This window comes from Anomalospiza imberbis, chromosome Z, assembly GCF_031753505.1.
Source record: "Anomalospiza imberbis isolate Cuckoo-Finch-1a 21T00152 chromosome Z, ASM3175350v1, whole genome shotgun sequence".
In the NCBI taxonomy this organism is placed as follows: domain Eukaryota; kingdom Metazoa; phylum Chordata; class Aves; order Passeriformes; family Viduidae; genus Anomalospiza; species Anomalospiza imberbis.
The window spans coordinates 35,254,766-35,270,807 of NC_089721.1; the positions used below are offsets into that span (position 1 = coordinate 35,254,766).

The window sequence follows — 16,042 nt, forward strand, 5'->3', positions numbered from 1 at the left end:
ATAGCAAATAGGATTCAAAAGAAGTAATCTAATTTTTATCTAATTCTAGTAATTTGATTTTATCAGACCTTACTTATAGCTGTGGAAATCAGAGTCATAGCATTAAAGCATTCTACTTCACAAGCCAGCATAAACTGAAGTACTTCAGATTCTTCCTTGATATTTTTCAGATGAGAGTGAAAAAAAATAATTTTGATGTATCCTGACCAAACCACTACTTTGTGTTCTCATCCAAGACTCATGACTATACAAAACAGCTACTTTGTTCTTGTACTTATAAGGCAGTAGAAAGAACATGGCCCATCCTATCCTGGAGCATGCTGTGCTCTCTTGCTATTAATATTAAATTCTTGTGGGTTTTTTTGGGTTTTGGTTTTTAGCCAGTCTTTAACAGAGCTTCACTCTTCCTACCCTACTGCATGTTTCTTCTCACAGACACTGTAATTGAAATGGTCACAAATGCTGGCATGCTTTTTTTACTAGAAAAGATGTATCTGTCTCTAACACCAGGAGATGTTTTACTGGAGAAATTTGCTATTGAGAATTGTTTACATGGATAACAAGCAATCCTGTTTTGGTGTCCGTCTACCTCATTCAGTTTGTGGCAAGCTCCTGGCTTCCCAGAGCATTCCACACCAATGTATTCTCTCTCTCATATACCTGAAAGGTCCATACCATATCTGTGGGGGAACAGAAAAATGCAGCTTTTCAGGAATTGTAAGGGAACAGGAATTGACTTTCTAGGCCAGTTGTTTAGCCAATCTAGTTTGCAAAGACCATGAGTCCTGAAACAGGAGGCAAAAAACTGCAATGATGACAATTACACTTTTCATTTACTCAGAAGTATTTTCTATTACCTTACAAAGGTCAGAAATAATTTCAGTGCCTTTGAGAACTTCCAAAGTAAAGATCTTCTTGATGAAAGGTAGAAGGGGAAACAAGCCAACTTTTTGCATGAATGTTCTATAAAAAAAAAATTGCAACCTTTTAGTCAGCAAATTTCAAGGCTCTTGAAGAGAAAAATCCACTCTACAGACATGAGGGGTTTATTCATGGTTTCACAACAGGTTATATCAGATCCAGGCAAAGAATATGCATTTGATTTTTAGCTCTCTTTTACCACATAGCATCACCTATGCAATTACAAAATATTTTAATATGTATTTAACCATTTAATAATGCCATAGTTGTTTTGAACCTTCATGGAAGATTACAAAAGCTTTCTTACCACAGAACACAGTATTTTGAAACTAAGCATCAGTAATTAGGTGTAGTGGGTTGACCCTGACAGAGTGCCAGGCACTCAGCAAAGCCACTCTGTCACTCAGCTCTATAGCTGGACAGGGAAAAGAGTATACAACAAAAAGTTACTGAGTTAAGGACAGGGAGAGACCACAAATCAAATACCATCTCAGGCAAAGCAAGAAAAACTGGGGCTATTAACTGAATTTATTACTAACAAAATCAGAGCAGGATAATGAGAAGTAAAATCAAATCCTAAAAACATCTTCCTCCCATGTCTGCTTCTTTCCTGTGCTCTTCCTCCTTCCCCGCAGAGCTACAGGGTGACACTGAATGGCGCTTATGGTCAGTTCATCACATATTGTCCCTACCGCTGGTCAGGGAGAGGAATCTGTTCCAAAATGGGGTCCTTCCCACAGGCGACAGCTATCTATGAAATTCTCCAGCGTGAGCTCATGCCACAGGCAACAGCTCTCCACAAACTGCTGTAATGTGTGTCACTCTTCGACAGGGTACAGTCCCTCAGGCACAGCCTGCTCCAGCATGGGTCTGTCTTGGAGCCAGCTGGCATTGACTCTGCTAGAAGCTTCCAGAAGCCACTCCTGTAAACCCCACTACAAAAACCCAGTCATACTAACCACATACAACATGATTATTAGCTGCACGTAACTGTAGAAGGCATCAACAATCTTACATTTTGCAAATCTATCATTAGTTTTATCTTTTCTTTACAAGATCAAAAAGAGCCCTGATACTGTGAAATATGCCAGACAGCATCCACCACAACCCAGTGCCTTTAGAGAAAGTGTTATCAATTAGATATACATTCCAATTGTCACAGCTAAGCAATTTCTTAAACTAAAGGGATTCTGAGTGATTTCATGGTACAAGAAAAGATAGTTAATGTAACACAGAAAACTTAACATTGTCAGTTGAGGTGTCACATAGCAATTGAAAAGATTTTACTGCCCATTTGAAAAAATAAGAATAATCACTGACGGGCTTCAATGAAACAAAGATCTGAATGCCTCAGCATAAAAAGGACTAGGTTTTTATACAGAAAAAATCTCTGGGTCCATATATTCAGGTTTTTTGCAACCAGAGCCCTAGAAACAGCAGTGCTCGGATTTAAATTGGATTTTGGAGGGCTCTTTTTCCTTTGGCAGACAGTCAGAAATCCTGCTGACTGTCCAATTTACAAGAAACAGATGATGTCATTTTGATAATGCTCCCTTCTAGGTTCACATACGCTAGTGTTCAGACAAATTCAGCCTTTGTGCTTTCTGTGAAACATCCAAAAAGGTCAAGATACCAAAGAGAAACAGAAAGAAAAGAAATGAAAGTACAGTACTTATCAAATCTGCATTTTAACACTAAGCTGAGTGTGTGTGTGTATTCTGTTGTGTTCAGAAAAATGGAGCATATATTCTTGATTCCTACAGGTATGAAACAACACAGTTCAAAATCACATCAACAGGAAAATGCTGCAATTGTAGTTAAGAATTTATTTATTTTAAAACATTATTACATTGATAGATCATTATTTCAAAATAAAAGCCATAATATATTCATTCAAAGCTAGGCTGTTAAGCATATATATTTAAATTCTAATTTTCATTCACACATTGAAAGAAATTTATATTTTACAAGGAGCTATTTTTAATAGATTTTATGAAAAACATGTTTAAAAATAACTGCCAAAATCTGTCTCTTTAAATATACAAAATATCCTTGCTGTGCTGAAGATACTCTGATACTTAAAAGTCAAAAATACCTAAGTCAATAGCTGAGTCCACATCAAATCATACTGAAACAGTAGTGACATAAAAATGTAAAAGCACTGTACAAAGCAAGTACAGCATTTTTTGTATCATTACTTTACAAATCTGGTTTTGTTTTAAAAATGTTTTATAAAAACTGCTCTTTTTGAACTTAGCATCCTTTCCTGTGTGCAGAAGAAAGTGAGCCACTGACATTACCTCTTTTTACTAAAATGTCTCCTTCTCAGAATTGTGAATCAACGAATTCAAAGGGAATTTTACCACTTATTTCAATGAGAGCAGGACTGAAACTTCTCTTCAGCATATCATATAGTAATCTCACTTGGTTTTCCCCTGGTTTTATAATGCAAAATATTACAAATTCTTAAATACACTAACTGATGAAATCAGAACTCAAGTACTTCAGATTACAAGGCTGGTGTATGGATTAATTCACTGTAAAATGGAGTGTTCTGTTAAAAAACCCAATAGCAAATAATGCTGCATGCTTTTTAATCAAGAACCCTTTTGCTTCTCTTGCTTCCTTTACAGTCCCTTCTGGCATTTCTTTTGGAATGAGCTTTTTAAGAAGATGCAGTTTCCTGGATAATCCACATACTCATTATTAAAGCGAGAACTCAATACTCTCTGCCTTTTCTTCTCTCCCAAGATAATACCTGCTCCATAAAATGTGTCTTCAAATCTCATGTCAGAAGCTGTAGACTAAAACCACACATTAATTACACATACATACTATTTTTATCTTTCCATATTTTGCATGTCCTACTCAGTATTAAATTCTCTATGTCTATGGTGTTCCTTGGAAACACATAACTAACATCTGTTGTTAGTCTGGATTTTATCCAGGTATCACACAGTCATGATTTCTAGCTGAGAAAACAGTGACATGGAAGTGATGCAATTGTTGGGCAGGTTTGATCCTAGCAGTATCATGTAATATTCACCACCTTGTATTATTCAGGAAAGTTTTAAATGCAAGCTACTATGTCATGGATGCCTGAAAAGAAGCCTGGGCACTGCCTAATTTGCAAAGAATCAAGGTCACAGTTTGGTCAGTCGCCATCAAATTTATACTAGTTGGGAATCCCCACTATCAAAGCAGCGGAACAACAAACAGCAAGCCATTTGGGCAGAATCAGAGGCAATACATTTTGGACCAACTTAAACTGCTGGAGTCACAGAAGAATTCCCAAGATTAAGAAAAACTGGTGTCTTTTACTTCAATAGACAGAAACAGGATCATAGGCCGTCTTTAATTTTTACTGTGTTCAGCACAAGAAGGGGAAGGAGGTGTTGGGCATGTCTTGAGGACTAACCTGTATTTTTCTAGAATTTAAGGCACTAGTAAAAAATCATGCAGAAGTATCAATAACAGCTGTGGTGTTTTTTATTCAACTGACCAAATTTAATGTTTTTAATCTATAGTTAACTCCCTAATGAAGTTAATAAACAAATAAATAAAAAGACATATTGATTTCTAAAAAATAATTTTTAAAAACAATAACATAAACCGCATTATTATTATCCTGAGAATGCAATAGTTTGCATTCTAAACAAAAAAAATGGCAATGGTATGCTTTCCAAATATAATAAATACTCCATTAGATGGTTCTTTTAATATTTTCCAAGACATCTATCTTAACCCTAATCAAGACACTGAAAGATTTGTGCATTTATCCCAAATTCCCTGACATAAAGGTTTCTTAACCCAGAATATTTGACCAGTGCACTTTACATTAGAAAGAACTTTCTTAAGACAGGAAAAAAAAAGTCATCTCCTCCAACAAATGTATGGAAGTACTTTCCCTTTTCAACCTCTATGAATCATTCTCTCTGTGAGGTTCAACACATTTCCACTAGGCATACATACATAAAAATGTAGCTGGTGGATGTTGTTTGAAACGGCAGGAAACTTAAAAAAAAAGCAGCAAAGATTTGGTTTTAAATCAAAGAAGACTAGTGAAATTCTGGTAAGTCCTGCCAGCAACATTAATGAGTTTTGATCAGTTGTATTGTGTCTTACAAGAAGTTAATTGCCTTTTTATTAAATTAAGGCTTTTAAAATCACAAAGCTCTGAGAAGCTGGAGTTTTTTAAAAACAATACCTGTTATAAACATACTGAAATAATAGAATGTCTGTCAATTTAAATGTTTACTAACTTGATCATTCCTGATCTGACAGATGAGACAAACACAATGTCCCTTTTAGGAGAAAAGAATAATGTCTGACAAGAGCATTTGCCTGTACTGGAAGAACAACTAACCATCTCACTAGCAAATGGAGACACCTCCTAATTGGGCTGATTTAGCCACTCTTAAGAGCACTGGCTTCATAAAACATGAGTCTATTTAAGCTGAAAATCCAAAATAAATCCTAGTATAGTGTTATTGGTCTTTTGAGCATATATACATATACATATTACAAAGTTAGCATCAGCAAATACTCACTAAATGTGCTTTTACTCTCTTAGGAAGCTCTTCATCCAGTGTATATATTTCTTCTCTCTTCATTACTATTTGAGAACCATCTTCAAACTCCACCTAATTGAAAAAAATATGTATTTGAAAATAAAATAATAATTAACTCTTGCAGGAAGTTCCTGAAAATGTTTCCATATGAAAAGACATATGTAAGCAAAGAAGACTTATATACAGATATTTTGCTATCTGTTTTAGCACAAAATTCGGCTGAAACATAAAAAATGTTATTTCTTAGGAATTGCAACACATACCTCATTGAAAATAATATCCAAGTAAAGAGACTTCAAAATCAGCACTGACACGTATATAATGAAGTAAAATTTTTTAAATTAGGAATGTTGAAGAATAACAAGACAAGCAAGATTATTTTGCAGGAGTGACATATTAAAATAACCTTGTGTAGTTTTTATTTGTCTCAAATATTTTTACTTGCTTCTAAAAACTAAAAAATTAATTTTAACATCCTGTGATTCAAGGTTGAGGAAGCCCATGTCAAAAGAAAGTGTGAGTGACAACTAAGGAAATATCAGTTAACAGAATTTTATTGAATCTGATGGAATTTCTTTTAAATGCTCTGTTCAGAAGATGAAAAGCTTTATCATGCTTAGGTTTAGATATAATCCAATATGAACCCTGTTAGTAGAAAATGAGAAAGGAAATGTAACTAGGTGTGAGGAATGTTAAAATGCTAAGGCTTTGAAGCATTTAAGCTTTTTCAGTAGCTGCTGATTTTTTCCTCTATTTTAATACTTCATCTAACAGTTGTGAATTTCAGCTACTATCTGTGACTGCAGTTTAGCTCCCACAGAAACTATAATTTAAAGTTTGCTATAAAACTAGAAGTCCCATTCTATGTCCGTAGATTATTTAATGAGACTATGTGAATGACAACAGCACACTTGACTAGAAGAATAAGCACACATATAAACATAGGAGAATACTGACTTATCAAAAGTATTATTACAGATACAAATGAACAATCATTTGTTCAAGCATGAACAAGCATTTGAACTTGTAAATGGACTGTGATTTTTTCAAATTAAAAGCTTGCTGTAGCTGAGTGTGTCAGATTAATATGTGAACAGCTGAAAAATACATATGTCCATTCTAAACAGCCAGGTTACAGACTATGATCTATTAACTTCTTTAAAAACAATTTTTTCACTGCAGCTAATAGGGCTGTACAAATCTGGAATGCATTTAAAATGCATAGAGCACACGATGGATAACAAAGTCACAATAATCATCCTTACTCCTTTCTGCTCCTGTTATTAACCCCATAAGCCTACTCTGTTAGCAGTATGTTTGAGGAACTTAAAGGTCAATTTGCCTTAAGCTTGTTTCATTAAGTTATGGCAATCCAGGGTGCAGGAATAGTCTTTCTGCAATTCCTGCTCCTTCCTGCACAATACATTTGGTAATGTTTTTGCATAATACATTTGGTAATAAAGTTTTTTGCATCCCTGGTGAAAAAACTGGGTAGGAAATTAACTCTGACACTCCATGTGATAAGAAAGTATCTTCTTAAGTGGTCAGTATATATGTTTTTATTTACAGTGTGCAGTAGGATGCAAATATTTCATACCAGAGAATGCAATGCTTGCAGTATGAAATACATGGCACATTTACCATGAAGAGTAAGTGGAAGTTCTTTAGGTATCATCCAGCACATCACACTGGAAATAATTTACCTACACTTGACAGTAAACACAAGAGCTTCTCCAAGACTTTCAATAGTATCATGATTCATGCAAAATATAAACCCACCATCTCTAATAGCTCCAATTCAATTCATATTGCAGATCCTACATTTCAAATCATCTATTTTATCAAGTAAGTTATCACACTTGGATTCTGCTGTTGTACTGTGTCTGCATTATATGTTACTATCTTCAAGAGATTTTTTTCTATAAGCACATCATAAATTAAAGAAAAGCTGTTAGAAAGCAATTAATGGAGTGAATAGATAATTTAATACACTCTAACTCAATTGTGAACCTCAATATCAGAAAACATCAAGAAGTCAGATGTAGATCACATTAATAATTTCACTTGAGCACCTGCTCTATTTGGCAGGTTTAGCTCTGCTTAGAGATTGTGTAGGATACTGGCTGACAAATGAAAACTGTATGACACAAATTTTGGTGCATTGTGTCATAGCTCCTGCATGCTCAAGTACTGCTGCATTTGGTACAAATGTCTGATCAACATGACGAAAATTCACAGAATTTTCCAACTAGAACAGATTTGCCTTATGAGATCTAAGAAATCACACAAAAGACTGGGTAAGAGAATCTCAAAGGTGCAACACAGATCACACCAGATGAAAATAATCCTTTTTGTATGTGTGAGTCCTGGGAGCTTTTAGACACTGTTTAGAAAGACCCGAGGAAGAACTACTAGTATGTCTTGAAGTTAATCTTGCACCCTTCCTGTCATAAACTTTTTGTAATCTGTGGCCACAGGCAGCCTCCTCTCTCATCCTGAAGACAAAATACTTTCTTTTCTCTATAGTTCTATGTATTGCAATATGGACTCCCTCTAATCTTTAATTTTGTCATTTCCCCCCATGATAGGGGTTGTTAGAGGCAATTTGCAGGAATTTATGTTTGTTATGCTGAGGAACTCTAAATCTTGCTGAGCCTCCACATACTTATCCATTTTCCTTAAACAAAACTCATTTCATCATGTTGTTCAAGGGGTCTAAAATAAGACCACATTGTTTGTTTTGACTATGTCATATTCCTTCAAATATGAAAGACAACAACATTCATCTAATTTACCTCACAGTATTCCTCAGAAGACTAGTTGTTCAAAAGATTAAATGATTTGAAGACTAATGTTACTATAGAAAAATAATCTTCATACGTTAGAAAGAACTTTTGACCTTCACAACATAATACAGCTGCTAAATATAAGGGAAGAGGTAAGATTTAGAGACTAGTTCAAGACTTTAGGCATTTGAGCACTTGAATTCGATTCCAAGTCATTGGAAAAGTGAGAAGGTCAATGCAGCAAGTAATTTAGCTTCCCAGTGCCTTAATTTATCTAGAGATATAATAGTAAATTTGCCATTTTGGTACAGTAATGTGAGGCTCCCTGATGAAAAGAGTTACATAAGTGAAAATTATTACATATATATAAAAGAAATAGATCTAGACTCTCATTCTTTCAGAAGTGCTATTATTATTGTGATTGTTTTATTGCAGTTTCTACCATTCACTTGGGTACTCAAAGCTGCTGACTGATTTTTCTCAAAGGCAAGCCCAAAAAAAACCAGTAATTGTTACTCTGAAATCAGAAGTCAGCTTTTTAGCTTTGCCTTCAGTGTTCAGCTCCCTTTTGCCTTTCCTGAGGATAAAATGCTCCTTAGATTAATTAATTCAAAAACACCTCAGACAAATGAATGTTATGCTCTTCTTCCTAGTGTCCCCTCTTCCAGCCTCTTAATGAAATGCCTCAGGTTCATTGCAGGCTCATACCATACTTAATTTTATGTCATTAGTTGTATAATTAGCTGTGAACTTACAAAATAAAAGTAAACAACCTGCAGAAAATAACAAATGTCATCTTTCAATCTCAATGTTCCACCTGTTCACCTGAGTTCTTAAAGAAAGCAAGTAATTTTCTTGATTTTGTAAGACCAAGTGAAACCTCTCTCCCAAACAATGCATAGCACCTGCTACCGGGTTAGAAAGTTTTACATATTAGTTAAAGTGTGGTAACAGTTAAAATAAGAGCTCACATTTCAGCCTTCTTCATCTTTGAACATGTGGCTGGACACTCCAGTGGTAGAGCCAAAGGGGCAATTTACAATAAAGACATCGTAGAGCATGGTAATAAACCTAGATACTCACCTGATACATGTGAGCTGTATTTGTTCCCAAATACTTTGCACCATACAGTTTTCCATCAGGCCATTTCACTTGGACAACCTCTCCCTCTGCAGGTGGACCCAGACTTAGGCAATCTCTGCTCTATTTACAAAGAAGGATGGATTTCTCAAATCAGTGAGTGAGCCACTGCACCGAAATTACCAGTAAGATGCTTTTACAACTTGGTAATTGGAAAAGATTTATTACCATGCATGTTTCAAGTTTTATAATCCTGCTAATGGTCTAATTCTAATGTTAGCCCTTATGAAAATTAAATACTGACCAAAGAAACAGTCTTTACAGCTTGATGCTGCATTGGCAAGATAACATATGCATAAATCAGATAGTTATCAGCAACTATGATACACTTCAACCAAAATTAATTTCTAACACACGCTGAAAATAAGGATCAATAAAGTGCAATTGCATATGTGCAACACTTTCTCTTTTACATATCCAAGTAATTAATGTTTCATTAACCATAGCACATTTTTTGCTGGATGCTATCTTTGCTGACTGAAACATACATGGATCAAACCATAAATGGTGAGAATGCCAGTGAGTTTTTTGCTTAGCTGATGGAGAAACATTAAAAGAATCCAAATGCTTGTGAAATAAAATAAGGGGGAAATATTTTTTTCCATAGGATATAAAGCATTTTTGTTCCAATTGTTTGGTCAACTTTTGTGCCTGACTTGTTGAGTATGTCAGAGCATCACTAGCTGCAACATGTTCTTGTAATGGTTTCTTTTGTCCCATATGTCTCAGTATGACCTAAATGACTCATTTTCAGAGCACGCCAACCAAACACCCATAACAGCAGCTGCTCAAATGAGGAAATAAGACAAAGGACCCAAAAATGATGTGACACATCTGGGCTCACCAATTCTCTGTTCAAATCCTCACTCCAACAAAGGCATCTCTACTTCATAGTGACTACATCACAAGACCTGTCATGTAAATTAGTGCTAACTGAGTGGTATTCTCCTGGGCGTGAGAGGACTTACTCAGTGACCACATTACCTGAGCTCATAAGTGGTCTACAGTGGGAAGAGAGAAGATAAAGATAAGGACTCAGTGACAGGACCTGGTGCTATCTCAGGTTGCCACAATACTATCACTGTTTTCTTAGATTTACGTAGAATAACTTAGAAAAAGATTTGTATTTTGCACTGAACAATTCACTTCCAACAGAGGCCAATGATCATAATGAAAAGAACTTGTGGGAGCAAAAATGCACTCCAGTGATCCTCACTTGGACATTATCTTGATGTAACATCATTCTAGCCAAATCCAACCTTTATAAACTGGTTTTAATCAGATTCATCTTAATCCATCAGTTTGATTCAACATGGGATAAAAGAAATTAAAAGCTGGATTTTCACAGAAACACTTTCCTGCATGACAATACTGTCTCCGTCACCCCTCAGGTGCTGTGCAAATGCTTTAAAATATGCCCTCCGTGTTTGCCTGGCAAAGATTGCTGTGATAAACACAGAAAGATATATCCTTTCAATGTCACCATACATTTGGAGTAGGTGGAATTACTGTATTACCCTTCCCAATATTTTCAGGAGAGGCAGGAGGGAAAAGGGAAAGGATGGCTGCTGCAGTGGAATAATTATGACTTTGCAGGGGACAGGGATTACTAAATGCTATCATGGCTCTGACTATAAATTAAATTAGACTGTATTCTTAGTTGTTCTCTCCTCAGTGATGACTGTCAAAATGGTTATTGTCATTATGATACTTCTTCTGCTATTTATTGCAAAAGTGCAAAAAGGAGTCTTGGCTAAGTGTCTTGAAACAAACTTTTAAAACACATCATGGAATGGAATAAATTTCCTGAAAACAATCTAACAACAATGTCAAGCCTAACATTAATTTTCCAGAACAAAAGCCCAGCATGAATTACTCACTTTGCAACTTCCACAAGAAAAAATATCTCACGGACTCTAGGATAGCTAATGGAATTGCTCATTTGGAAAATTAGAGTCCTCATGCAAATAACTAGACAAATGACTACCTCATTCTTCATGTATCATCACAATGTCTTAGTCTATGGAACAATATTTGGTAAATTGGTATTAGTTTTTATTAATTCCTACCAGAGCTCCTACCTTTTATTTTCACAGGATCATAACCATTTGAGATTCTCTTTTTACTGCACAAATAATTCTTACAGCTTTTTTCTTGGGATTGATAAGACCCATTTCTTAGACTGACAAAATGGCAAAAATGCAACCTCCCTTTTTTCTCATACAACGGAAAGTCAGACAACTTATGGTTGGTATAGCAATCCTTCAATATACCCATACCAGCTGTAATAACATACAGTGTGGGCTAAATCTACATTCAGCTTACAAACCACGCACATGTCCTATACAATTACATAATGTATTTTCTTCTTTATAGAAATGGACAAATCATGCCCATCTGAAAATACAATTTACTTACATGTCCAGTTTCACATTCCTGCTGTTGCACAGGTCAGAGCTCCAACTCCAACCATGACTAGCTATCTCTAAAATGAATACTTCAAGACCTCCCTGGGCCATTAATCCAAGCATTCAACATCACTCACAGTAAAAAAGTCTTTTCTTAACTGAAGAAAAATCCTGTGTTGAGGAATTTCCTGTATTTCAGTTGGTACCTGATGTCTTTCTTCCTGTCGTTCTGCATCACCAAGAAGTGTATGGCTTCACCCTCTTTACTTCCCACATCACATACTGACACATTTGGATGAGATCCTTTTGAGTCTACTGCTCTCCTGAACAGTCCCAGCTCTGTCAGTCCCCTCATATCACAGATGCTTGAGTTCCTCCATCACTTTCAAAACCTTTTACGATATTTGTTCCTCTATGTCCATATCCTTCTTGTACAGGTAAGACCATAACTAGACACATTACTGCAGATAGGTCTCCCCAGTCTTAGGTTTACAGCTATTCAAAAGACACTTCAAGAGCATAACCTGTAAGTAATAATAATAATACTTCTGAAAGTTTTCTTGTTTATCAAAGATAGTACTTTCTGGGTTTAGAAACATTTATTTTGGAATTCATTATGTACACTAAACTAAAATAGTAAGCAATCTATTTGCAAGAGATGTTGGAAATCCATGTTGAAATACTGGGGTTGTGTTCCATGATGTCATGAAGGAATTCACATGCAGAGCACTGCAGATAAAGAAGACATTTTTTTCTATTTTTCTTCTGATATTCTATTGTTTTTATCAGAGAGGTTGGTTTGATTTATTAAGGCTGGACACAGAATTTGCAAGTAACAAATCCAATTGCAGTGGCAGTTGATGGTTCACACAGACTAGGAACTGTGGAGTCACACTAAGAAAATAGAAGGAAGACTGCACCTGAGGCATGCACTGAAATTCAGGAAATATTGAAATATTGCAATTCTGCAATATTGCATTGAAATACTGCAATAATTTGAATACAGCCACTGACACTTGAAGAAAATGTCTTCAAATTCTTTCCTAAATTAAGGCAAAGAGGTATAGATATTCTGGTCTAAGATGAACTTACTAAATATTGAGACTATTCTCCTAAGCTGTCAAAACTGATGTACCTTGGACGCCTACAATTTTATTTCAACAATGTTTCCCTGATTATTCCGTTATTAAATCAGCTATCTCAAACTCAATAATTATTTTTAAAATTGTAAGACTATAAGCGCCTTTGACTTCTTTTAGATTTGATCCAAAGGAGCCAACTGAAAACAAGTATCTACCTCCTGAACCTCTCTATATGGGCTTGCAGGATCAGTGTTCCTTTTACTGTAAGCCAAGCAGAGGTTTGTGTCCACCTGATGAAACTAGAAAGGTACCAGTCTGTAAACCCTGGTGATATGCAACCTAGAGTCCAGAGAGAACTGGCAGGTGCTTTTCCCAAGTCACTCTCTATCACATTTGAAAATTCACAGTACTTAGACACTAAGTTCCTGGTGACTGGAAAAGGAAACATCACTCCTATTTTTTAAATGAGGAGAAAGTAGAGTCAGGAAAATACAGACCTTTGAGCCTCACCTCTGTGCATGAGGTGATCATGGAAGACATATTAAGGCACATGCAAGACAAGGAGGTGGTCCAAGACAGCCAGCATGTCTTTGCTAAGGGCAAATCATGCCTGACTGGTCTAGAGGCCTTCTATGATGGGGTCCTGGTTCTGGGTAGGACAGGGTTAATTTTTGCAGTAGCCAGGAGGGGCCATGGTTAGGGCCGGGAGGTTATTCTATAGGCCTCATGTCATTGCTGGGCATAGAGAAAGAGACTCTTTTCTGTAGAGAAGGAGCTCCTTCCAGTCAGTGTGGATCAGGAAGCTGTCTGGTACTGTCTACTGCTGGGGAGGGCACTGGTCATTGCATCTAAAAAACTTGTTTAAAAATAGGAAAATGTGGCCAATATGGCATCTTTTAGGGGAAGTATGAACCCAACAGTAGACAAATGTTTAAAAATGCTGCAGAAAACAATAGTAGTCTAATAGAAAATCACCAACACTTGTCTATTCAAATCAGAGGTCCATCACATCACCTGGCTTTTGTTAATGGTTTGGATGATGTGATTCCACCCTAACTCAAGAGAGGATAGATGAGCTGTGATGATGAAGATCCCTAACGTGATCCTGCAATTGATAACTTAGACTAGTGTGCTTGCTTTCAAAGCTGCTTTTTGCCTCCCTCTCATGCTTTTGCATAAGCATTCTGTAGAACATCTCCTATCAGAATGAATAAAATCAATATTCATTTTGATCAGATCAGAGTGGGAGATTAGTAAACTCAGTTCTCACATCTGTGCTCTTACAGTGAGCTTACTAGGGGAGAACAGAATAAAACATTACAAGGTAAAAACATTTGTAATCCAAAAGTAGCAAGTCTGAAGACCTTTCTCTAAAGCTAAAGAATATTCCTAAGTCATTTTCCTGAACATGGCTCTAAGAATTCATATATATAAAACAACCCCGATACAACGAAGATTAGGATTTCTTTTCCTATGCATGAAAAGATAAGGCCAACAACTTGGAAAGGCGTTGAAGAAAAAAAATTTATGGTATACAGTATTAAATGTGAATATTATCTGCAAGTGGTTCCTTCTTGAAGATTACTCATATTCACCACTAACTCATCTGAATAAGCAGAATTTTTTTTCTTATTGTGTTAGGATAATACAATAAGAAAACTCAGTTTTTAGTGGGGGCAGAGGAAGCCACAGAGGCTGCTTCTGAGAGAGAAGCTCATCAGAACTTCTACTGTGTCCAGCAGAGCCAATCCCTAAAGGCTCTGAGACTGACATATCAGCTGGCCAAATTAGAGAAGTTAGCAATGCCTCTCTGATGACATATTTAAAAAGGAAAAATGGCATGCAATTCCTCTTTCTCGCTCTCCTTGGAGGGGTGAGGGAGGGACCACCAGTTCCCATCCCAGCGGGGCCCAGCCAGACCATGCTGCCAGGGGCCAACCCGACACTGCAAGTGGCCCCAAGACTAAGGCTGGGAGCAGCCAAGGCCAGAAGCAGCTGCCACCATCCCGGTCCATGAGCAGCCCCACAGCCAGGATGCACGACTGGGGCAGCGCCATGTGGCAGCTGACATCTCAGCATGGCTCACAATTAACTTTACTCGCTTAGCCACTTATAGCCAGCTGTGATGCAGACAAAAGGGCATAAGTGGCGGCAGCAGCTTTTCTGGCATCACAGCAGCTGGCACAACTCCTAAGGCAGGGACCATGTGACCAGCAGTGAGAAGCATGGAGTGCAATTCCCCAGTGTGGAGCCCAGTTGGGATCAACCTTTCAGCGCTGCTGAACCCTACAAAAACTTTCAAGTTGATACAACTTGAGAATAAATGAACCTATAGGCACCAATTCTCTCATAGGTGAGAAAAAAGGAAAAAGTGAAAACACACAGGGAGAACAACATGGTGACACTAAGGTCCGTGAAAAGGAAGGAAGGGGAGGAGGAGATGTGCTGGGTGTTGTAGCTGAGATACTTCTGCAAGCCATGATGAGGACTACAATACAACAGTTTCCCTGTAATTCATTAAGTGCATGAGGGGATGCAGCATTCCATGAGAAAAAGGTGCTCTCACTGGAGTGTGTGCATGCTGAAAAGCTGTCATCAGGTGAAAGTCTTGAGCAGAGAGGGAGAAAACCCCTGCTTCCAGAGACAGAGGAAGAGGACCCTTGCTTTTATACTAGAACAGCTCATCCTTAAAAACTACACCCCATGAACTAATTGCCCAAGAAAAAAAAAAACAGCTGTGGGAAGACTGCTTTGCCCGTGGGAGGGACTCACAATACAGCAGGTTGGGTGGGACTGCTACTCGTGAACATTAGAACCACGGAGAAATTCATAGAGAACTGTCTCCCATGGGAAGGGTCCCATGGCATAGCAAAAGAGACTCCTCTCCCTAAGTGAACTGAAGAAAGATTTTCAGAAGTGACAAATTAACTAAAAACCCCGTATTTGTGTCCCTGCACTGTCAGTGGGAAAGAAAGAAGGGTTGCGGGGAAAGTGTTCTAAATGTTTATTTTAATTCTCATTATCTTCTTTTAATTATCTTAATTTTTTCTTTATACCTTTTAATTTTTTGAGGCTGTTTTTCCCTTAAAACTTTTTCTTCACAATCCTTACCTCAACTCATTAACCTCCTTTTT

The 16,042-nt window shown here is 36.9% G+C and overlaps 1 protein-coding gene across 1 annotated transcript in view; it reads right to left on the reverse strand.

The window, feature by feature from the left end:
• Positions 1 to 2,727: 2,727 nt before the first annotated feature.
• Positions 2,728 to 16,042, reverse strand: part of LOC137465341 (lysine-specific demethylase 4C-like) — a 117,836-nt gene continuing 104,521 nt past the window's right edge. Inside the window, 3 exon segments of the mRNA XM_068177359.1 lie at positions 2,728 to 3,725; positions 5,472 to 5,564; positions 9,362 to 9,479. Coding sequence (XP_068033460.1) covers positions 3,549 to 3,725; positions 5,472 to 5,564; positions 9,362 to 9,479 — 388 coding nt within the window. The 3' untranslated portion in view covers positions 2,728 to 3,548.